The 25,768-nt window shown below is 37.5% G+C and overlaps 2 protein-coding genes across 5 annotated transcripts in view; both read left to right on the top strand.

The window, feature by feature from the left end:
• Positions 1-10,145, top strand: part of LOC146371172 (interleukin-1 receptor-like 2) — a 33,553-nt gene extending 23,408 nt beyond the window's left edge. For 3 of the 4 annotated variants that reach the window (XM_084954603.1, XM_084954605.1, XM_084954606.1), the window contains exons 9-12: positions 1,048-1,188; positions 2,220-2,387; positions 3,198-3,478; positions 6,078-10,145. In XM_084954603.1, the coding sequence (XP_084810729.1) occupies positions 1,048-1,188; positions 2,220-2,387; positions 3,198-3,478; positions 6,078-6,365 (878 nt within the window). In that variant the 3' untranslated portion in view covers positions 6,366-10,145. The remainder of the gene's footprint in view (positions 1-1,047; positions 1,189-2,219; positions 2,388-3,197; positions 3,479-6,077) is intronic. The other variant, XM_084954602.1, reaches the window with a different exon arrangement.
• Positions 10,146-10,163: 18 nt separating this feature from the next.
• On the top strand, positions 10,164-24,656 carry LOC146371171 (interleukin-1 receptor type 1-like). The gene is made up of 11 exons (XM_084954607.1): positions 10,164-10,233; positions 15,786-15,999; positions 16,814-16,988; positions 18,363-18,537; positions 19,434-19,505; positions 20,513-20,639; positions 20,897-21,036; positions 21,140-21,286; positions 21,463-21,627; positions 23,331-23,519; positions 23,934-24,656. The coding sequence occupies exons 1-11, from the start codon at positions 10,167-10,169 to the stop codon at positions 24,125-24,127; spliced, it is 1,665 nt and encodes a 554-aa protein (XP_084810733.1). The 5' UTR covers positions 10,164-10,166; the 3' UTR covers positions 24,128-24,656.
• The last annotated feature ends 1,112 nt before the right edge of the window (positions 24,657-25,768 follow it).

Here is a 25,768-nt window from a genome sequence, read left to right as displayed (position 1 = left end):
CCCTAAACATGATATTTTAGTTTGTCTCTAACCTTGAGCAATCAAAGCTTTACATTTGAGAATACCACTGCATGTTCTCACAATTACTTAATCAAGTAATCTTTTCATTTAAGTGATTATCTTATACATGAATAAGAATTAGTTAATTACAATACAGAAAATTTTGCCTTCAATGTAAATGTTTTGCCTCTTGATAAACCAAACACATTAGCAAACTTTCTACTTAATGAACACAGTTCATAATAGCAATGCAGTCAAATTGCTGTTAGGGTCCCACAGCTGAATAAATAGCTGAATGAACTGTTCATATACAGTAATTGTTATGACTTGGACCTGTTAATAACCTGCACTGCTTTAGTCAAAGGCACAGCAAAATGAAAATCTGTGAAAATCTTTTGAGGTCAATCAAATAACAAGCTTTGATAAATATTTTCACAATTTTACATATTTTAATAAGTCATCATGGTGATGTACCTCACTAAGAAATCACCTGTATAACAGTAAAAACCCAGGATTTGGCGAGGCCTCAAAGAGCAAACGTGGCTCATGTAAGAAACATTTATTATCATGACAACAGAGCCATGTTCAAGGTAAATAAAGTCTTACTCCAGCATAGCATCTAATATTCAGACAAACAAACAAAATAACAAAGGAGTCTATATCTAAAATATTATTTGTAGAGGATTAGAAATTGTTACAAACATGCATGAATTGTAGTTCTCGGAGGCATTATTAGAACTATGACCAGCAGAGGGAGCTGTTCAGCCTGCTCAATCTACTCAATATACATAATTAAACCAGAGGCAAAATTTCATGCTTTCAAAGATGCTGGTGAAAATATGAACATTACAAGAGAAAGTAGCTGAAAAACAGTTACATTTTTACACTGCTATGTTATGCTGTTTTTATACCAGTTAAATCTGATATAAAAGTAAGTAAGTAATTTTTTAGACATTTGAAGCCATAATGAATTTGGAGCCAGTGCATCAGCAGCAAATATATAATCTAAAATTTTATGTCTGGTATGTTTGCTGTTCATCTCCACAGATCCAAGTGGCATAGCTATCGGATCTGTGCTTGGTGGTATGATGGTTCTGTTTATCATCACCGTCACCCTATACTACCTTTTTAAGATTGAAATAGTGCTGTGGTTCAGGAGAGCATTTCCAGTCTTCTACAAAAATAAAGGTAAGTTCTCAGCAGCTTTGTAGTTATTAATGTGCAATTGATTTACGTATTATAAACAGAAAACAATAGCAACAATAATGTCATCTAACAGTACAGTACTTAACAATGGAAATACCCCAAGCAATGTTTTCAGCTTGCACCTTTACTTCACACACAGTACCCACATATTCACGACAACCTACAGAGTCATAAACTTGCCTGACACCTCACTGCATGTGTCAGCAGCCAGAGCAAACAAAGGAAACAAGCTAACCACAGGACTGCTTACTCTGCTTCTCATCAAATGTCATTTGCTGATTATGAAAGAAAGGGATAGCAAACACTGGACTGCTTTTGCTAAAAGTCGATGATTCTTAAGACTTCAGAAAGCATCCATGGCTGAATCAGTAAGAAAAGTACTGTTTGAAAACCCAAACAAGAAGGAAAACAGCGTTACCCACACAGTTTGACATGTGTGAAATCGTATATGCAGATAGCAAAACACAGAAGTAGCACGTAGTTTGATGTGGTAACACCTCAAAAAGAAAGTGCAAATGCAGTAGCTACGTTAAACATTAGCTTTAACGTAGCTACTGTTTGCTGTCATCATCAATTAGCATATTGGTAACTTTATTTATTTATTTATTACACTGTTGCTTGAACAAATTGTTTCATGCTGAATTTATTCAGTGAATTTAAATGTTTTTTATACATGTTTGACATAATGTCTCCAATTTGCTTCCAGTCTAAGAAACAATGCAGGATAGCTGCACATGCTCGGTGAACTCCAGGCGTATCTGCCGGTTTCCCGATGGCTTGGTGTCTTGGGGTCATTTTGCAATAAATTACATGCAATGTACCTGTCCCTGCCTGCTTGGTAGCAAACTGTCTGACAATATAAATCTAACTTCTTGTTGCAAAGCATGAACACAGCAATAATTAGAATAACTGAGTTTATAGATGACAGCTCTAAATATTTAATTGAAAGATCAAATTTTGAGGGTTTTAGTCAAAACTATGCATGTCATAAACTTTTCCTTTTCTTGTGTTAGACTTGGATGGGAAGCTTTACGATGCCTATGTGGCATACCCACAGCCCTGTGACCTCGGATTCAGCAAGGATGTGGAAACATTTGCCCTTCAAACACTGCCTCATGTGTTGGAAAGGGCCTGCGACTACAAACTCTTCATAGCAGGCCGTGACTGCCTGCCTGGGCAAGGTAATTTACCCACAGCAAACAGTACGGAGACATGTGGCCCAGAGCCATTTTTTAAACCACAGAGCCTAACTTGCACTGTTTGAAGAAGGACTGGCATTTAGTATTATAAAAAATAATAATAACAACAATTTCATGCTTTTCTTTAAGTTAATTTGTGATTTTTTTTATCCCACCCATTATTGGCAGATCACTTCAAAATCTTAAATATTATTAGGCTGTTTTACACGTAGCAAGCTTAAAATCTTGAAAGACTATCCAAAAAGCTTCTGTTTGCATTTCGTTTAGCTGGTCATGGTGTATTTTTAAGTAAATACCATGGGCTATAGGTGGTAAAAGCTAGCCTCTTTTTGTCTTCACTTTCTTCCTTTATGAAACTGCATGAGATAGAGTATATATGAGAAAGGGTCTATATAAGTTGTTTTGTGGTGATCTTGTCTTGCCTTTTCAGGGCGGTCAACAATAACTGCTAGCTAGAAATGCACAAACACAGACGAATTCCCCAGTGTTGTACACATCAGCTTGTTTCATTTTCAAATATTTTGCCAGTTGCTGTGACTTCCTAAGTAGAAAATATGTGGCAAAGCCAAATTATTTATTTTTTGTTCATGCAGTTAAAAAGTAGCATTGCATTAGCTTGTGAAGAAAGGCAATTTGGCTGTCTGCTGCGATGGTTGCATTTACTTCTTTTCAGTTTAAAAAGGAATAAACTTCTAAATATAACTGTTAGAGCTGCATATAGCTAAGTTTAAGTTCACTTATTTAGCTCCTATTTTCTAACCGTGTGTTTTCATTATTTGTTCCCTCCTGCAGCTATGGTGGACTCTGTTGAAGAAAACATACAAGCCAGCCGCCGTGTCCTCCTTCTCTACACTGCTTCCTCTTTTACCACCAAAAGACATACAAGCAGCACCAGCAGTAATAATAACAACATTTCTAAGAGCGGTGAATGCGGCGATGAAAGTCAAAGAAATGCCAGTGACAGCTTTAGCATTACAAGCTCTGATGTCGGTGATAAAGTCTGTAAAGACACAAGGCAGCAGCTGGAGTGTGTGGCAGCAATGCACCGAGTGCTGATCGAGGGCTCCCTCAAGGTGAGGAAATAGACACTCTTCAGAGGCACGTCTCTGAAAAAACTGCCAGACATCAGACTAATGTCAAACAGAGGCAATTGCATATCTTGCTATTAAACATGAACTCCTACACGATCAGGAGCTGAGCAAAAATTGGCACGCAGGTACATATTAGGTCCATTCTTATGTACACTACCGGTCAAAAGTTTTTGAACACACCAATTTTTCCAGTTTTTTATTGAAAATGATGCTGTTTAATGTTTCATGCACTCTGAAACAAAAGCATAGTAAAAAATAAGCAATTGGAGTTAAAAAAAAAAAAAAAAAAGAAAGCATGGAATCAATTTATAGACCAAAACCTTTGAGTCATCAAAGTTGCCACCTTTGGTAGATGATAGCTGAACACACCCGTGGCGTTCTTTCTACAATAAAATCAAATATTCTTCACAAAGTTCTTCCCATATCTGTTGCAGTTCAGTTCACTTGTAGGTTGCTTTGCTTTCACTCTTGTGTCCAGTTCATCCCAAACCAGCTCAATGGGGTTTAAGTCTGGAGACTGTGCTGTCTGCTCCATGTTTTCAAACTTATCATTTCGTTTGGGTCATTATCTTCCTGTAGGATAAACCCCTGCCCTACTACGTGCATACCAGAGGGTATTGCATAGCACTCCACAATGGTGTGGTAATCATTTTGGTTAAGAGGGCCTCTCACTCTGTACAAGTCACCGACCAAGAATTTGGCAAAACAGCCCCAGACCTTCACACTTCCCCCTCCATGTTTCACAGTTGATACCACACACTTTGGAATAATCCTTTCACCAATTCGATGTGCGTGAAGATTTCAAATTTTGATTCACCAGTCCATAATGCCTTCTTCCAGTCTTCAGTAGTCCAATGGTGGTGTTTCATGGCCCAGGCAAGCCTCTTTGTCTTATTCTGACGTCATAGCAAAGGCTTTCTTGCTGCAACTCATCCAGTCAACCCTGAAGCTCAAACTCTTCAATTGAAATTACTTACTATGGCCACTATTGAGCTGTGCTTGAAGCTGTTGTCCTGTGAGCCACCTATCACACAAGATGTTAGCTCTCAGAAACTTGTCCTCTGATTCATTTGTGGCGTTTCATCTGCCAGACCTCTTCCTGTCAGCATTTGCCCCAGTTTCTGAGTGCCTTTTGATGCTGAAGGAAACTTTACTCACTGAAACCTTTCTTTGTAATTTCTCAGTAGGAAAGACCTACATTTTTAAGTGTTATGATGGTCTGTCTCTCATCCATTGTTAATTGCCTTTTTTTCTCGCCATTTTTGTAGCAACACACCACTATCTGCAGTACAATACTCTTCACAGATGCTCACGAGGGTTTGGTACCACAGTGTGTTCCAACATTGCTTTTATGCAGACAGAGGGGGTTGTAAGTAATCCAGAAAAACTGGAACACCTGTAGGAATTAGTTGCACTAGCTTCAGCTTGATCAAGCTTGATCAATTGTTAAAATATATTGTGTCCCCTGAAAAAGGCGACACAATTTTTGTATAATTCTGATATGCACATTATATTTCAGTTTTGGTTAACCTTACCTTTTTCTTAAGCCTCTGACAGTTCAGCCCTTCCCTTGCACCAGTTCAAGCTATTCATTGGACCTCAATGTAATGAATTGCAATAAATACTTGGAAAAACTGGGGTGTTCTAAAACTTTTGACCCGTAGTGTATGTCAGACATTATGAGGTCTTTGTGTTGCCTAAAACCACAAGGAATGGGCTAAAATGACAACAACACATAATTATTCATGTAAAAACATGAATTTTGTATAAGTCTGTATTTCATACATATATATGTATAGATGGATAGATAGATAGATAGATAGATAGATAGATAGATAGATAGATAGATAGATAGATAGATAGATAGATAGATAGATAGATATCTTTTTCTGTCGTGATTGTCTGTCTTGATAGCAAAACCTACCCAGGTAACCGATCAGTTGAATAGAGATTTTATCATTGGTACTGCCAATTATTATTAATTTATGGTAACATTTGAGTTAGGATACATAAAGACTACATATATATAGATAGATAGATAGATAGATAGATAGATAGATAGATAGATAGATAGATAGATAGATAGATAAGTATAAGGGAAAAATATTACAACATCATAATATTTTGTGATGTGTGAGCTAGATGCAGATGCCCAAATCAAATTCATATGGCTCCGATCTTGATCAGATTTTTTTAGTATGGATTTCCATTCTCACCTATATCAAGCTAACTGATCAGCTAAAGAGGCAGTTGAGAAATTTATTTCTGTGCTAAATTTTGTGATGTCAAACATGAGTGTAACAGGAGGACTGATGGGTATTTCATAAGTACTGACTACAGGTTAACAATTTACTTAAAATGGCAGCTTCATGTAGTTTACTTCTATCCCAAAATCAAAAAATATTAAATAACAATGATAAATGTAAGAAGTGAATGCAGGATTACTGATTAATGTGAAGTTCAGAGCCCAGAGTTTATTTCCTGTATCTGATTCTAACTACAACTTTAAACAGAAAGATACCCTTTTGCCTAATGTGTATTAAATCATTCCACCGAGTCTAATCTAAGCTCTGCTTTGCAGGTGGTTCTGGTTGAGCTGGAAGAGATCACGCCAGCTCAACTGGCTCTATTTCCAGAGTCAGTGCGTCATCTGAGGAAGAAGCAGGGTGCCGTGTGTTGGTGGAAGAACCAGAGGACGAGGCAAAGGTGGAAGACGTGCATGAGAGGAGCTGCTGTAGAAAAAACTGGAACAGACTCACAGCTGTCAACATCCCTCTCCTCTTCCTCTAGGTTTTGGAAGGAACTGAGGTATCACATGCCTGTCCGGGGCAAGAGGGTAGTGTATCCTGAAACAATAGCCTTTCTGTAATTCTGATGGCGATCTGTATTTGTCAGATATTGAACCAGAGAGTACCTGGTTTCTAATGTAAATGTGGCAGTTGCATTTACTCACTCACAGGTAGATCGTGGACACTGTTATCAGAAGCAGTGACACCAAGACCCTGAGTCAAGTTTACAGCACAGGCAACTCCAAATGTTCTCAGCAGAGATGTCACCTTTACCTTCTGTGGAACTTTTCAAGTAACACATTGCAATGAGTATAAAAAAAGTGTAAGAAATGTGGATAGTATTGGCTAAAGATGACAGCTGGTCATGGACAGATCAGTGCAGTGTCTGAATTGTCCACAGTTTGTATGTGAACTGCTGACAATCAGTAACAGAAGGGGCCTGAAAAATAATGCAGATGAAAATAGCTTGAATGGTCGTACAGTTATTTTATTACCACAATCCTCAACATCCCAGCTGACACTGGGCGATAGGCATATCAGGAAATGTACATATGTATGATTAAACTTGTAAATATGTAGAAAAAATATATAAATTAACATGTAAAAAATGTAAAGAGGAACAACCAGAAAAGTATACATTCATGATGATTTTTTAAATTTATGTATATTATTTGTAAAAACAACATCATGAAATGAGGCTGCATAAAAATCTAGGTTAAAATGTATGCGCTAACATTTTTAATCAATGTTAGCGCGTTTTTTTTACTTATGATTCTGGGAAATTGTAAATACTCTGTTTTCTATTTGAATTTTGTTTTAAAGTGTGACTATTTTGAAAATAAAAAGATTATTTTCAGTTTTTACTCTTTTCCATTCCTCCTCAAGAAACATACACCACAAAGACACTGGGTCTAGTATTATAGCGTGGTTTTTTTTGTCAATTTACTTCACATTTCTGCTACACTGATTTTACTTAAATATAAAATTACCCCCCCCCCCAAATCTTAAATCTTTGCTTAAACCATGTAACATGTTTGTCAGTGTACATGAGTGTCATAAAGGAGCTCCATATTTGTGAAAATAAAAATGGAAAATAAAAAAAGGTTGCCATCTGGCAGCTGTGCATGGATGCTTTGTTTAAAAAAAAGGCTGAACATTTCAAATAGCAAGACCGGTTAAGTATCATGCGTCTAATCTACCTAACTGCAGCAGGTAAATCACACAAAGGGGCTAAAGAAATTATTGGGTACATTTATACACACACTTAGGATTTGAAGTGCCTTTAATTTGGTTACAGATCATTTAGAATATTAGTTTGGGTTCATTCACCAACCAACTTCCGGTTAGTTTAAAGAGCAAGCATAATATAAACACTCAGTCGGTCACTATCAAGCACTGGCTCATGTTAATTTCTTCCTTTAGCTTTCGGTCCCTGCACTGCTCTCAACTTGCGTCTCAGGTCAGTCATGACTGGGAAGCGCCACTGTAGTTCAACCCTGTCGTGTCTGGTTCCAAGTCTCGTGGGCGTAGTCATTCATTCCCTTTCATCATGCCCAGACGTGTAACTGGATCTCACTGGTCATAGACAAAAAGAGAAGGAAACAGACGAGAGTGAAACAGATACGAAGTTGGATTTTACAACAACGTCGAATATAGGAATTTTTAAAAAACAAACATTTGTTGATTTTTGTTTTAATGATGCTTTGAAAATCAAACATTTTTGTAAATCTTAGAAGTCATCATTACATTTCCACAACCATCGGATTATTTTGAACTTAACAGTGACTCATGATTTACAAGTCATTCGAAATGTCAAGGGAAAGAGCAGAAAACGGCATTTTTAACACTATTGCATGTTGAGAAAACTGTGATTGCCATTTCGTCATTAGTGAAAATAGTCTTGTGATGACTGTCTGTAAAATTCTTTGAAACTGGAGAAGAAATTGTGACATTGTAGGAATATTTTTTTTTAAAGTTTGGATAAAATCCAATATGTTGAAAAACGCCACAAAGAGCTTTGAGGTTTGAGAGAGTGGATCCTAGGGAACGTTTACATTTTTGTTTTGAAAATCTGGCTGACAATTTTCACAGATTGACGAAAAATCAAACTGTCCATTGTAAATGTAATAATCTGAAAACACTGCTCTGATTCAAGCTCCAACACAGTTTCTGGGAAGTTTCACAGCTTTTTCCGATAACGGATTTGCAGCCGCATCCGTGTTTGAACAAAAAAGTGTTTTATCGCTCTTTGAACAACTAACAATTCCCTCGTTTTTATTCATCCTTAAAACAGTGTCACACTAAGAAAAAGAATACGAAATATTGGCTTTGAGTTTAACTAAATAAACTGTTTTTAGAAGGAAGTACTTTTTAAATAAATAGTATTATGCAGCTGTCTTAATGGAATATTTCCAGGAAATGTACACTGCTAGTTAGTTAAATGCCATTACATTATTACATGAAAACAACTGTCAGTTTCAAATCTTAACCACCAACAACTCGACCTATATCTTAACACAAGTGCTATTTAGCTGTGGTTGAATAACTGTGCCGCACCTGTACTGCAAAGCAAGTTGTACTTTTTTTCAGTTGAGAGGAAATTTCATACCGGGGTAGTGGAACAATATAAAATAATGCAAATACAGGAGGAGGAGTAGGAGGATGGAAAATCCAGCAAGTCACTGCAAGTTCACTGTACTGTAAGTGACAGGCAGACTTTCTGTCTCATAATTCAGAGTAGAAAGTCAAAATTATAATTAAAACTACAGCTGTACTTGTTGAGATAGTTCTTTCTATTTTTGTAGTAACTTCATATACGTCACAGGTGAGTTTCGATTAAGCTTTATGATTACATCTTTTTTAAATACTTGGTGTAGGCTTCTTTGAATTTTATAGTACTGGTTTCACATTGACGTGGTTTCACTCCGTTGATTTTATCTTTGTCTTTCTGTTCAGCAATATTTCTTTTGATTGCTTTTACACAAAATATATTGGCAGCAGATTTTCAATTTTGGTCTTGACATCTATTTATTTAAGGCACTGAAGTTTAAATACTCAGCGACTGTGATTTTCACTTGCTTCACTGAGCTTTGGAAGGTTACCACTTTACAATAATGCAAACTTAAAGAGGGATATCTGAGTAAACTGTGAAATAATATACGATGCTGACAAAAATTGCCATGTAAAACATATATCAAGTGACGACTGAAGACCATTCAGGGTGGTAAACCCTTACTTTAAGTATTTATCACAGCAGTTGTGAGATATAAGGCTTACTCATTTCAAAAATTGCTACAAAGTTTATTATTATGACATTTTTATAGGAATGTCATCATTGTTTTTCAAAGCCCAGAAAGCCCAAAATTGGCATTATATTTTGGGAAATTTTGATTTTCTATTAATATGAAGTATTTTTAAAGAAATATGTGCTGCAGATGAACTTGCCCATAAATTCCCTTATATATAACCTGACTCCGATCCATTTTATGTTAATCACCAAAATGAGTATAATGCAGTGCAATTCATATATGAATTATTACTTTTCGATGACGTAACAAAGACGCATGAATGATTTACATCAGCAGAGAGTTACTGCAAATGACAAAGAGAATTTTTTTTCTCAACCTTTGACAAAGAAACACCAATCAGTGGAACTTCCTGGGACTTTACTGGGAGTGTTTTGGCTCTGACTTCCTTGTGAGAGCTGAGAACACTCCATCTTTCACTTCCCTTTAAGGGAAGCTGTGCTCCCCAGGAAGTATGTCAAGAAACTTGTATACACTGCAAAGACTACGCTCGCCTGACAGGATGGCTCGTGTTCTCAAGAAAATCACACCGGACTTTACTGAAATGCAGTCTGTTGATTCCCTCAGATAAGAACTATGGCAGCGGCAGGTTGGGTCTGCTTGGTGACTGTTCTGCTGTCTCTGTCATTTGTTGTGGCGCGTGGTAAGTACTGATTCTCCAACTTCTTCTGAACACTTAGTTTCAGCTGAGTGACAAGCTCTGTCTGCTTTATGCCAATGTCGTGGGGTTAGCTGTCATGGTTTATAACCAGTTTAACTGGTTTAGAAACCAGTTAAACTGTCTGTTAAGATTTTCCTTAACAGACAGGGCAAACTGTCCTATAGCTTTGCCAAATACATTTATATGTATGTATGTATGTATGTATATGTGTGTATATATATATACATACATATTGTATATATGTATCCTAACTCAAATGTTACCATAAATTAATCATAAATCAATGATCAGAATAGATACTGGAATAAAAGATGATACTTCAGTGTTCCTTGTAGTGGATTTATCTATTCATACATCTGTGGTAGGGGACTGCACAGAATGCATACGGCAGTATGATAAAATCTCTATTCAACTGATAGGTTACCTGGGTAGGTTTTGCTATCAAGACAGACAATCACGACAGAAAAAGATAAACTGTGGTTTGATGAGTAAAAAAAGCATACCCCTCAACATTCCTCTCACGACAATGAAGTGATTCTGATAGACGATAACGTCAAAAAAAAAACCTGAAAGGTCTGTGGGGTTTTTGATGATTATATAGGTCAAGGAGACCAAACATTTACACTCAGACTTTGATGTCTGAATCTCCAGGAAGCGTCTTAGCTAAAAGATGTCAGCATTAAAGTTGCACAAATAAAGTTGCAGCACCTGTGCACGTCAGGCTGAACATAAAGGACAAGGTTTTATAAAATGCTCCAGCAGAGCCAAGGATCCCTTGCCAAGTGTGGCGCCAATAATAAAACAGTTGACTGTAATAAGCAGAGTAATAATCTTTTTAAAAGTACTACTCTAAATATTCTGTTACACCTGAATACTTTGATACAGGCTAGCTGACATGACTTACCTCCATATTATTACATGGAGGTAAGTCATGGAGGTAAGTTATACACAGATAAGAAGTATTAGTGTAAGACAAACATTAACAGCTATCTGCTAAAATTACTAAGCGTTGCTAAGATACGGCTGCACGTTGCACTTTTGTCAGCTGGGTTTGACTAGCTGTGACGAACAAATGCTTTAGAATTACCTGAATTTCACAAGGTTCGCCGACGCAGCCTTACAACTTCACAAACAGTTAAACTGTGTAATACAAATTTCTTCTTCTTCTTACAGTAAACTGGCATGATGAGCTGAAAACAGTGTTTATATCTTGTTAATCCTTTAAACCCTGAAACATAAAATCATTTTATAATTTTTTGATAAATTAAAACGAAAAAAAGAAATGTGCAAAAGTGCAATTTATTGTTCACAGTAATGTGAAGTACAACGGGTTTAGGATTAGGGTTAAAAAACTGATGATGTTGAGGTCTAAAAAAACCCCGATGAGGGTTATGTCTCATCAGTTAATGCTGTATGAGGTGTTCCACTGATGACAGATTTACAGCTTTGACAGGAAGTGGCAAACAAGACTCTTCCTCACTGTTTGAATAATCTGTGCCCAGGATGCAATCTTGAGCAATAGTGGAAAAGGCAGAACATAAATTGCCTACAGTTTTTAAAATCCCATAACCTTTTTGTCATTAAACAAGTGAAAGTGCAAACATTAGCAGCGGTTTCTATTAACACTAAACGCTTAAACATTTAATGTAAAAAGCACCAATTTAGAACACAACTGCACATTCGTGAAAAACACAAAAAAATCAGGAACTCAAATCCAGTTTGCCTACTGTCCATAGCTGAATACACACAAGCTGTGGCAAGAAGTGTGAACATAGTGTGTAAAATTTCTAAACAAATTTGATATATTTTGATATTTATTTTAATTCTGTGAAATGTCATTCTAGCTATCTGTATGAAAAGCTTCAGAAAGCTCCTGCACATTACCATAAACAGGAGGGAGCCTATGGCAATATGTAATAAGGGCCTGTCTGATTGTGTGATTTTTAATAATAAAAAATACATCATCACATTGGGCTGATAACCTCGTTTCCAGGTATCGTGTTCTCAGCCCATCCACCAAAACTTCTTTGTGGCTCCTCAACTGTGCCTGAAGACTAAATATGTTAAAACATGTGGGTATTTTCTACCACAGTAACAATCTTGTTAACCACAAACGTCATGTATCTCTGACATTGTGAATAGCAAAGTATTTTAGATAGCTCTAAAAGTGCTGACTCTTCAGACCAGTCAGAATATAACTTGATAAAAATAACTTTGCACATATCTGCAACATCCATTTGACTAAGTAAAACTTAGATAACTAAAAACTCAAGAAAAAGGTAGAAATGATTTGGTACAGTTTGTGCAGCAACTGCTCTGTGTCAGAGCAAACATTTAACCACTTACCACAGGTTGCTGCATATCTCATACTGTTTGCTCAGCACAAAAGTGGCACAAAATACGATTATCATAGAATTTCATTTACATCCAATACACCATGATAGCCTTCTCCTTGTCTCCCTTAGGTGCAATACTACAAGTAGGGCTGCTCGATTATGGCAAAAATGATAATCACGATTATTTTCACTGAAATTGAGATCTCGATTATTTGACGATATTTATTTAACAATAACAATGTATTGAATAATGACTTTAAAGATTGTCAAAAAATAATATAAAATAGTGTGCAAATACTGATAACAGTGCAAATGTTTGCAATATAAAAAATAAATGAAAAATGTAAACATCTATGTTTAGTGAACTTTGCAGTGTTGCTCTGTGGTGCAGCTACGACACTGTAGCAAAGTTTACACACTATGTCTACTTGATCCACGTCTGACTCCGCGAACCCATAATGTTTCCACACCACTGAAGTTTTTTTTACCTCTCTTTTCAACCAACGGCAGTCACTCTCCTCTCCAAATAACTTCTGCTTAGCTTTCCGAGCTTCCCTCGGGTCCTCTTAATCAGCGGTCCCCAACCCCCAGGCCTCGGACCGGTACCGGTCCGTGAGTCGTTTGGTACCGGGCCGCGAGAGTTGAGGCTCAGGTGTGAAATGTATAGTTTTCAGGGTTTTTATCGGTTTTCAGCGTTATTTTGTTATCGTTTTTATTGTTTACTCGGTTTTTCTTGGTCTTTTCACGTGTGTTATGAATAAATTTTCTTTTTTTCGGTACCGGTACTAGTTTTATTTTGTTGTATTTATCCGCGACACCTTAAAGGCCGGTCCGTGAAAATATTGTCGGGCATAAACCGGTCCGTGGCGCAAAAAAGGTTGGGGACCGTTGCTCTTAATTGTTGTGACACGTGTTCGAAATGCAGAGAGGTGCGCTCAATTTGCCACACGGAGCAGCGCGAGAGTAAAGCACGAGGGAGGGGATAATAATCGGCTCAGTCATTTTTAATGATCGTTGAAAGCCCAGATCGTAATCGTGATTAAAATTCGATTAATTGAGCAGCCCTACTACAAAGTGTAAATTTTCGATGCAACATACTATTTTATTCTATTTATAAAGTATTATATTCTATTGTTTTTCTTAATTTTTGGTGCTTGTAACTTTGTACTGTCCCCTTTCTGCCGTGACCCAACAAATTTCCCATGTGTGGGACAAATACTGGTTTATCTTATCTTATGTTATTAACAGACGGGGAAGAAAAACGGGAAAGCATCCCTAGTTCTGTTTACAGATGCCAAACAGTTACTATTAAATTCAATAATGAAGTGGTGGTGGTGACATATCTTTGCACACCTGCATAGAAGTGCATAGCCCTTCTCAGTGGTTGATAACCTGCAATATTAGAAGTTAACAAGTTGCATTAGTCATTGTTTTTACGAAATGTTTGCTCTTTGACTGTAGCAAGACACCCATTTCCAGGAATCAATATTGATGTTGTTCTACTTTGGACATGGCATTCACAACTTGGAAAAGAACAGAAATGTCTTTTCATGGAAGTTTGGAAGTTGGCTAACAGCTAGCTAGGTCCACCAAGGGGTGTTTGTCCTAAAAATATCTTCTCTAAACAGTATGAAAGATGGGCCACCATCAGGTCACCCATGAGTTTTCAACTTTTGAAACTTCAGTGTCAGCATTTTGGTCCAACACTAGCTGGAGGTATTTCCCTTCCTTGTTGTTGTTATTTATCTTTATGAATGACCTAACATTGGTTGTGTCCTTGACATGCCATAAATGAAAAGAAGAACAGAAAAGAACAAACAGTTGTAAACAGAAACTCTACGGCGAGTGACCAGATGGGTTAAATCGCAATGGGCATTGATGTTTTCACACATTTATTCTGAGAAGAATTAAATTTGTTACCCAGAGCAGAGGTAATCCTAAGGTATTATTTGACACCATTACTGGTATTATTACTCCTGCTGCCCCCAATTTCTTCAAATGAAGATTGTGAAAAATTTCTTTCTTTCTTAATAGAATTTTTTTTTTTTTAGTAATGTAAGAAAACATTTTTCCCCATCAGCAGTTCCTACTCCAGCTCGGCCTGTTATTTGAGACAGCTTTTTATCGGTTTCACTAGCCGAGCTGGAAAAATTAGTTAATTCAAAGAAAGTATCCTCCTGTTCATTTGACAGTTTACCTGCATCGTTACTCAAAAATGTCTTCCAGTCTATTGGTCCCTGTGTGCTCACCACAATTAACACTTCACTGGTAAAGTCCCTGTGCTGTACACCTCATCTAAAAAAAAAAAACAGCAGTTACAGGCCAATCTCAAAGACCTCATTCTACTGAAACAGCCCTTCTTAGAGTCTCCAGTGACATTTTGATGCAAAACGATGCAGGAAAATGTTTTGTTTTGCTGATGTTGGACCCGACGCCAGCTATGCATTCCTTTTAAGCCCCAAGATCTATCTATGCTGCAGATTCTGAATGAGTGCTTAGAATCCATTAAAGGTTGGCTGGATGACAACTTTCTCCAACTTAATTAAGGACAGACTGAAGTCCTTGCATGTGGCTCCTGACTTGTACCTATGATAATGAATGCTGGTCCCCTTTCGACATTTGTGAAATCATCTATCAGGAACCTAGGGGTAACCTTTGACCCGGCTCTCACATTGGATGTCCATGTCAAATCTCTGATTTGGTCTTGCTTTTATTACTTAAGAAACATTGCCAAATTAAGTCCTATTGTATCTCGTACTAAACTGGAGATTATTATTCATGCATTCATTTCATCACGTTTGGACTACTGTAATTCACTGTTTACATGTCTAAGCAAAAACTCCCTGGAATGTCTGCAGGTTGTTCAGAACGCTGCAGCAAGGCTTTTGACCAAATCCTTGAAGTACTCACATGTGACTCGGTAGTCTCTTTTAAAAACAACTAAAAACACATCTTTTTAGAATTGCATTTCGTTAACTTTTTGTCTGTTTTTGTTTTATACCTTGTTATCTCTGTGTAAAGCACTTTGTGATCTTTTGTCTAGAAAGGTGCTATATAAATAAAATGTTACTTACTTTACTTACTTAGTCCTATTCTGTTCTATCTGTTCTTCTTTTGGAGTAACATGTCTTCCTTGTAGATTGATATATATTTTTAACATCTTACATTAAATGACAAATAGTTGTTCTCCTGTTGCAGACCACCGTGGGGAGATAGATACCTTCCATGTGAGTGCTGGCCATTTCTTTTTGCTGAATTGCTACACAGCAGAGGCTCATGACGTCGTGATCTGGAGCAGAGGGGAGAGTAAAGACAATCTGAGCCTGCCCACTGGAGTGGAAGTGAGGGACAGGCTACTTTGGTTTCTACCTGTCCAGATGTCCCACAATGGATCTTACACCTGTCAGATAAGGTATAAAAATATCTGTATGACTTCTCTTGCATGAGTTCTCCTGATCCCTGCAGTTCCATGCTTCTAGTGTATTTATAAATGTGCTTTAACACACGTGCACAGACAAACACAAGCTACTTTATAATAAAATGCTGTAAAACCTAACAGTTGTATGCAGGCTTGATCATAGCCTGCATAAAACCTAACAGTTGTATGCAGGCTATGATCAAGCTCTGTTGTATTGGAAACCCTTCGTCACTCATCCAAGTGACTTCTTCAGAAGTCTCCACTGAAAACGCTACGTCCAGATGAACAAAATCAACCTTTTGCAACCTGTTTTATAAGATATGCCAACTAACCTACTAACTGGATTTTAACATCTGTAAATCTTTGATGTTGCACTTTTAGGAGACTGTGTGGAGGTTGTACTGGGAGCATATGGAGCCTCCTATACAACAGGGAGACGGGATTGGCCATTTCTAAAAATGAATGTGTTATTTATCCAGGAAATGATCAAACCATTAAGAGCAAATGAGCAACTGGATAAATATCCAAATATATATGAGAGGAGGGATATCAAATCTCCTCAGTTCCAGCCTTCAGGCAGTCTGCGTACGTGTGTGTGCTAATTTATATTCCTAATGGATGTTATTTTTTTTTATCTTATATCTAATTAGTGCTGAAAAGATAGACTTCAGCTTATCAGTGGAATAGTGGCATAACTGAAACATCAATTCATATTTTAGTCATATTGTCTGTAACCATTTAGGATAAACAAAAAGTACAGGGATATTTCTTGCTGTTGGCTTTACAATTCTTTTTTGCTTCTTTTCAGGAATCAGTCCGGAGTATTATTACGGAGGCTAAAGTTTTGGGTGTCAGTGTCTAGTGGAGAGTGTCCTTATACCGTTGAGAGCATTTCCATCACAAAAGGAGTGAGCGACAGTCTTCCTTGTAAACAGAAAGAAATCTTCGGACTGAATAGCGTGGTGAACGTACGATGGATGAAGGTATAAAGAGGCCTAATACACTTGTTTTACTGCATTGACATGTTTGCCTTGTTAGGACCTGATTTGAGTACAAAGAAAACTGTTGCTCATCAATATTATTTTGCACCTAAAAAAGCTGGCTGAAGAACGTACTGGCGGTCTGGTCTCTGCCCTCCATATACACCAATCAGGCATAACATTATGACCACCTGGTCCCCCTTTTACTGTCAAAACAGACATTACCCCTCGAGACGTGGACTCCACAAAACCCCGGAAAGTGTGCTGTGGTATCTAAGCAACAGATCCTATAATTCCTATAAGTTGGGAGGTGGAGACTCCATGGATCAGGCTTCTTTGTCCAACACATCCCACAGATGCTGATTAAATTGAGATCTGGAGAATTTAGAGGCCAAGTCAAGATTCCAAACTCATTGTTGTGCTGCTCAAACCATTTGTAAACCATTTTTTGCTTTGTGGCAGGGTGCATTATCCTGCTGCAAGATTCCACAGCCATCAGGGAATACTGTTTCTATGGGAGGTCATACATGGTCTGCAGCAGTGCTTAGTTAGGTGGTACATGTCAAAGTTACATCCTCATGGATGGTTTCCCAGCAGAACGTTACCCAAAGCAAACTGTGATCCACTTTGTATTCTGACACCTTTCTATCAGAACCTACATCAACTCTTTCAGCATTTTGAGCTACAGTAGCTCGTCTGTTGGCTTGGAGAGGCTCTCACCCAGCTGTGTGGCCATCACAATTTGGCACTTGTCAAACTCGGCTCAAATCCTTACGCATGCCCATTTTTCCTGCTTCTAACACATCAACTTTGAGGGCAAAATATTCACTTGCTGTCTAAGATATCCCAGCCAGTAACAGGTGCTAATGAATCAGTTTTATTCATTTCACCTGTCAGTGGTCATAATGCTATGCTATTGGTGTATAATCCCATTTTATGGAATATAATATCATGAAGAGTGGACAGAAACAATTGCTGATAAACTATCAGTGTAAACAGCAGATATAAACTAGGCTAGTTTATATACAATCGCTCCACCTAAAGTGCTTAGGTGGGCCAAATCCCAGGCTTCTGTTTTACAACTTCCATAAATGCAACACTGCCCCCTTCTGTAGATATCAGGGGAAAATGTGTGCCAGATCTGCCCCCCTGGCAGATAAGACTGGTTGCCACCCAGGCCAGCAACAATGTAGTACTATGCATTTTGTTACCTGGAAACTTGCGATCAACACATTTTGAGATCACTATGCCAGTTTTTTGCTTTTTATTCATGTTTTCCTTTATTTCTGGCTCTTCTTTCTTGTCTTGAGGCTCAAAAATACCTCTCAAAAATATGGCACTGTGAAAACTAACTACAGGATTGGTTTCTGTCTGCAGGATTGCCAGCTCATTCAGCGGCAAGGGAAACCCATCTCTGTTGATATGAAAGGCAACATGAGGCTTCCTCAAGCCTCAGAGGAGGACAATGGGAAATATACCTGCCTGATAGACATTAACTTGGATGGCAGGAATTATACCGCTTCACGCAGCATCCTGTTGACTGTTAAAGATGGTAAGTACTGTAGAGCTCTCATATTGAATCCTTAATTATTCTAGTGTCATTTTTTAATATATTACTCTGGCTGTACATAATTATTATTATTATTTTGTTTTGTTTAATCATAGACTTGAAGACTTAATTCAGGGGGTTTAACAAAAAATAAATAAATCATTGGATGCTTTGGCAAACGAGTTGTATCTCTCCATTTTCATTATTTTTCTCTTCTCCTCATGCTGTTGTAAGTTAAATATGTCCAAAGATGTTTTCTCAGAACATGCAGGCTCTTCTTGTTCTTGGGTGTGAACAGTGGTTTTCACCATCTGGTAAACCATCTGTATTTACATTCATAAAGGCATCTCTTGATTGTATATTCTAGACTCTGATAACGACACCATATTTCCTTGAATGTTTACAACTGTGGTAAATGTTGTTTAGCCTTTTTTTCTTAACCACAGGAAGACTATTAAATCATGGACTCTAGTAGTTTTGTTTGGTCTTCTGGGGCCAGATTCATTTCCTTAATTTGCATCAACGTCTCAGTGAATTTCACAAGAAGTTCCAGTGAAATGCTGAAATACAAGTTCAGCTATTGGACTCAGATCCAGATCTCTTTAATTAACTTTGTTTATCATGGAATGACGAGGCAACAGGCCTCATCTCCCATACTTTTGAGCGTCTGAAAATGGGGGATTATGGATAAAAACGAGTGTAATTCCTAAAGAGTTCATGCAAAACCTCGGTTAGACCTCTTGAATTAAAGCTAAATATCTGCACTTCAATCACATCTTGTTTGTCTGATTTAAATTAGCCTGTGATGGTGTACAGAGGCAATATATACAAATGCTTATGGATCTAAATGTATATTGTCCCACTTTCTTTATTTTTCCTTCCTTCTTTCTTTCTTGCAGACCTCCCAGAAAAAGTTTTTGTAGAGCCACAGCTGGTGACCCCTGACAAGCAAGAGATTACAGTTGAACTAGGCAAGTAAAACACTAAATAAAATGCATTAGAGTGAATGTTAGTGCTATGGAAAAAATATTATAAACACCTTTAAATATCATGAAGTCATTTACACCATTATCCATTTATTGACTGTATGATCTTTATGATAAATACTTGACAAACAGTTGTTTTTCAAGTCAAGATGACAATAAAGTCCTTTCAATTCAATTCAATTTTATTTATATAGCGCCAAATCACAACAAAAGTCACCTCAAGGCGCTTCATAGACACAGAGAAAAACCCAACAATCATATGACCCCCTATGAGCAAGAACTTTGGCGACAGTGGGAAGGAAAAACTCCCTTTTAACAGGAAGAAACCTCCGGCAGAACCAGGCTCGGGGAGGGGCGGCCATCTGCTGCGACCGGTTGGGCCTTTAAAACCTTTTCAATGGTGCTTTGTCATCTAGCAACTGAACAGAATTAGTCAGAAGCCTTTTGAAAAGTTTCAGTGACGTTAAACTTCATTTGAGCTAACGATACTCTTGGTGCAGCCTAGATCTCGGCTGAAGTCTAGAGGTGACCGGGCGTTTGCCCTGGCTGCACCAGAGTTGTGGAATAACCTTCCGATTGTGATCCGGGCGTCCGATTCTATCCAATCTTTTAAATCACGGTCAAAAACCTATTTGTTTAATCTCGCCTTTCCTGCTTGTTAATGCTCGCACCTGACTCTTAGACTTACTCTATTTTTTCTTATACATATTTTTTATGGCTTGTGCTTTTATTATGTTTTTATTTTGATATGCATTTTATATTACCCCTGTGTATTAGTGGCATTGACCTGTGAGTATATTTGATACTTTGCTAAGGCCTTATAATACTCGTGTTACTTCTGTCTCTTATGTTAAGCACTTTGGTATACCGCTGGTTTTTAAATGTGCTCTATAAATAAAGATTGTTGTTGTTGTTGATATATATTTTTGTTTTATCAAAACGGGAAATATAGACTGACAGTTTCTTTGTTTTTTAATCTCACTGCCCACCAGGTTTGAAAGTGGAGCTGCAGTGTTTAGCATTCATAGGCTACAGTGAGGATAACGAGTCTTCACTGCACTGGACTGTTGGTAAGGATTACGCTGAGGACCTCGAGGAGATTAGTGTGTCCCGGAAAACGTGAGTTTTACATTACCATGGATGGGGCTATTAATAGGGCGAATACAAAACACTGCATTATACTGCATCGAGATTAAGTCAAAACAACACAATGTGTCAGACGTTAAACGTCACTTGGAGGCAGAACTTCTTTTCTGAGTAATAGACTGTAAATGTTGCAACTGTAGCAGCACAAAAAATTTAACACCTAACATTTTCATATTATTCTTTGATTCCATGATTCATTCTGACTGACTGATTGTTTCTGTACTCTTTAGTATTCATAGAGAAGGCAAAGTATACGAACTGGTCATTCTGTCCATCGCTAAAGTTCATCGCAAGTTCCTGAATTTTGAGTTCCAGTGCCATTTAGAAAGCCTAGCGGGAGAACAAATCAGTGTGGTGAAGCTTAAAGAAGGTAATAAAGATATATATAGACATATACATATAAATGTGTGTGTGTTCAAGGATTATAGTCGTCTGAGACACTTGCCTTATGTTTGTCTCCTTCCTCTCTCCAGCTGACCGCAGTTCTTTCCACATGAGTTGGGCTGTTTGCCTTTCTGCATCTCTGGCTGTTCTAGCCTTGGCTGCGTGCTCCTTCTTCTTTAAAGTAAACCTGATATTGGCTTACAGGGATCTGTTGGCACATTTTCCCAAACAACAAGGTAAGGCCGTTATCAGTTGAACTTAAGTTTTTGTGTGGCATCATCTGACGAGATACTACTAACCTTACAGCACGACTAACACAGTACTGAAAGCTGTGAAAGCTGGATGTTGATTCACATTTTAAAAGGATCAAACTTTATAAAATGAACATAAACAATCATTTAGATTCTGTCAGTTCCAGATGGGAAGCTCTATGATGCCTACGTGAGTTTCATCCATTCCAATGCCATGAGTTCAGATGAGGGCGCGAGGTTTGCCATGCAGATCCTGCCTGAGAAGCTGGAGGAACAATATGGCTACTCTCTGTTTATCAGAGGACGGGATGACTGTCCTGGCGAAGGTAAGAAGCAGATATCCATAATATGTAAACAGAGGTAGAAAGACTTGTCTTTCTAGATGTAGTGTAATTCTTGAGGTTGTTAAGGTCATTCTCCAACCCCCAAAAGACGGGAAAACATACAAAGGCTTTGAGCTGTTTATTGTCACAAACTGCTGTTCACAGTTTTTATTAAATTAAGACATCAAATACATAACCAACGAATCTAAATCAGTTGCTATGATGCTTTCAGGTAAAAGACAAGTAGAACTAGTTGCATTTTAAATGTGGTTAAATTAACGTTTTTAATGACTTTATAAAACAAGAACTGGTTGCTTGATGTTCATTTTGATTTTCTCTAATGCACACAGACTCAAAGAGTCAAATATATACATACACTCACTTAAACCTCTAATAAGTGGTGCTGAAGCCTCTACAACAGGGGTCTCAAACTCCAGGCCTCGAGGGCCGGTGTCCTGCAGGTTTTAGATCTCACCCTGGGTCAACACACCTGAATCAAATGATTAGTTCTTCACCAGGCCTCTGGAGAACTTCAGACATATTGAGGAAGTAATTTATCCATTTAAATCAGCTGTGTTGGATCAAGGACACATCTAAAACCTGAAGGACACCGGCCCTCAAGGTCTGGAGTTCGAGACCCCTGCTTCTACACTGTCTGTTAACTTGACAAGACCAAGGCCTATTATCTTTGTGCTACTAAAGTCATCAGCGATTACAACTGATGTTGTAGTCAGTCAATATTTCTCTTTGCCAGCATGAAAATGATTTGTTTGACAGCACTCATTAGACTGACCAATACTCAGGTCTCAGTGAAGATCTAAGAAGGACAATTGTAGATTTACAGTTGGGAAGGGAAGGTCTTGTTAAACAACAGCAGGTTCCAAGACCCTCAGTTCAGAACTCTAACTACAAATAAGTACAAGTTTTTTGGATGCGCCACTGCTTTGCCACTATCTGGAGGATGACCAAATAATGCTGTCCTCAGATCAGAGAACATTAGTTAGGAAAAACTTCAGAGGAACCACCAGGACTCAAGCCTGCCATGACCTGGAAGATAAAGTAAAGGCTGTTGAACCAAAGAACACTGTAACAGCTGTGTAGCATGGTGGTGGCATTGCTATCGCATTCATTCTCATGATGAGTGTATATAAACCTTTGACCACAACTGTATCTGTAAGAATTCTGTTTATAGTTGCAAAAAAAAAAAAGAAAGAGAAGCTTGAAAAGAAAATAAGAGCTTCTTGGTTAAACTCCTAGTATAATAGATGGGAGAAATTGGATAAAAGCCATGTTTATTAAATTACTGGAACACAGTACAGTACAGTTAAAAACAGACTTAATACTTTCTTGAGCTGATGTCTAGCTATCCTCTGTATTTCTGTTTTTCCCCTTTTCTTTTTGTATTCTTCTTATTGTTCTAGTTTATTTCCTTTATGTTTGTATTGGTGATACATTGCAATTCAATTCAGTTTTTATGTATATTGTGCCAAATCACAATAACAGCTGCCTCAAGGCACTTACAAGGTTCTTTAATTTTATTAATGCAGACTAAACTGGTAAGTTAAAAAAGAAGAAGAAATGAGTGCCTGGAAAAAGTCACAGTTCTGCCCAAAATTATAGTTTGTGCTGTGGAAATGGGCTGTTTTCAGTTTGCAGACAAAGACTTTTAACCTGCAGTTTTCTGTCTGGCCATGAATCTCTTACAGCAATACACGATGCAACAGCTGCTGCGATGCACCAGTGCCGCAGACTGCTTATCATCTTATCACCTGAGGGGAAAACGGAGGAAAGCACTTGCATATGTGACAATCAAAGCCAAGTGTGGTATGAGCAGAAAGTTGGCCTTCATGATGCTTTGACGAAGAATGATCCCAGAGTTATTCTGGTGGAAATTGGTAAATGATTCCTCATTTTTCAAAAACCTCTAGCTACATGAATTCTGTTAAGTCACGAGTTATATAACTCAGCATTCATGCCCTATTTAGTCATGCAAAATGCTTTGGAGGCATCATAAACAGAGATTTTTACAAGTCCACTTTTTAGAAAGTGTGTAAATTTATAGACTGGAGAAAGATGGAAACAGTCAAAATCTGAATCTTTATATCTTATTTGGAACAAAAAAACAATGCTCAGAGTCTACTTCCAGCTTTTATGCTAAGCTAACTTAGTACATTTTGACAAGGAGTAAAGTGTGTTCATCTCTGGACTTGTTGCACTCGGTCAGGACTTCATTTAATAAAAATTTAAATGTCAGCTTATTAAATGTGTTTATTTTCATTTATATTTAAAATGTTTTTCTTTTTTGCCAGATGGTCCAGTGGATTACAGTCACTTGCCAGAGTCTCTGCGTTATATCAAGAGGAAACAAGGAGCCCTGAAATGGAAGAAAGATTTTCTTGCGACACACAAATTCACAGAATTATACTCAAAGAGAAACTTTTGGATAAATCTCAGGTACCACATGCCCCCAGTACCTACAAGAAGGCTCCAAACTATTGTCTAAACAATATCTTAAAGTTTTATTGATGGGATTCATTTATCAGGCCTGTTTCTTGGAACACTTGACACATGGAAACTTTACGTGTTTACAGCTGTCGTCACCTGTATTTTTAAGACTCACTAGGACTACAATAAGCAAGCCCACACATTCCTCTGCACAATGAATTTCACATGTGCAAAAATACATGTTCATGTGCAACAAGGATGGAGGCATCTGCTGGACCTTTCTATTGGTGCATGTTTGCTATTACTTCCTTCATAAGTGATAGTAATACATTTTTTCTACATTTGAATTGTATTTTTTATGCACTTATAATATGTCATCAGGTGTGCTAGCAACTTTTAAAATTGCACCTTTCCTTTATAGAAGGGAGCAGGCTGTGTACATATTTGAAAGGATAATTATTTTTTATGTTGACAGCATTGCTTATTTTTATACTGAATGATACATTTTTGAATGATACATATTTATATTCTGTTATTTAAGTATTTGTGACTGAGTATAAATGTTTAAGTATTATATATTTTGAATTCTTTTTTTCCAAGTTTCCCTTCCAAGTATGGCTTACTGATTGTGTCTCTTCATCACATCAGTTTACTCAGAAGAAAAGATTAAAACTTATTCAGTAGAATAGTTTTAGGCAATGGCATTCCATCAAGACAAGCACCTAGTCAAATTCAAAATTAGACATTAATTAAAACATAGCAAGAGGAAGCGATATCTCTACTTTCATGTCAAACAGTGCTCTGTCATGATGCGCGTCGCCTGTTTGCATTCATCCCTACATCACTAGAATCTTCTGGATGCTATTGGGTATAATTGTTGAAAGCTGCACTTGCCTGGGATCTCAATGGAAACAGTAGCATGTCTCTGTTTTATGGGCATGTCTGTGTCCCATGAACGATAGCTGGAGCTTGTCAAGCCAAGAGTCCAGCAGCTTTTTCTGACTGATTTTGCATGTTCATTGTGTATAAAGTCCAGTCTTTAATGGCTGATAGAATATTAGTACACTAGACAAGATGCTGCTGGATCTGCTTCACTGCTGTAAGATCAAGTAACAGCTTTGCTTTGTGTGGAAACACAGCTAGCATTAGCAACTAGAGTCTTCTGTGATAAGTTTCCTCTTATTGGCCATCTTATTGGCCATCTTGGACAATAATTATAACTGTAATTATACAGCACTCTAAAGGAGTAATGTGCTAATTACTCCTTTAGCACATTAGCAAGGAAAAGCTTGATAATAAGGGGTGAGCGCAAGATCCAGTTTATTTAAACAGAAGAGGTGCAGTCACATGTTCAGGGACAGCCACTACAAATATGATTAAACGGTGAGTATAAAGCATTTAAAAATTAGCTCAGCCTTAATAACTTTGGCAGTATTTTTAATCTATACAACACAGATGAGGAACATTTCACCACAGTTTTGTTTATAGCGTTTTATTGCCACTTTTGCTAGAAGAATGGTTTTAAAAAATCCCTCCATTCTTCATGGTCACCTAATAGTAAATTAATTTCAGTAATGTAGAAGATATTTAACTATACAGGTAAAAATATTTACAATTTTCAGCCAGGTTTGAATATAAACGCGAACATGTCCATGTAAGGAGGCTGTTAGCATTTGAAACATCTCTTAAAAAAGGTGTT

This window comes from Perissodus microlepis, chromosome 16 (genome assembly GCF_051167445.1).
Source record: "Perissodus microlepis isolate ML-2025 ecotype Zambia chromosome 16, ASM5116744v1, whole genome shotgun sequence".
In the NCBI taxonomy this organism is placed as follows: Eukaryota; Metazoa; Chordata; class Actinopteri; order Cichliformes; family Cichlidae; genus Perissodus; species Perissodus microlepis.
This window is presented reverse-complemented; position numbering and strand designations above follow the sequence as displayed.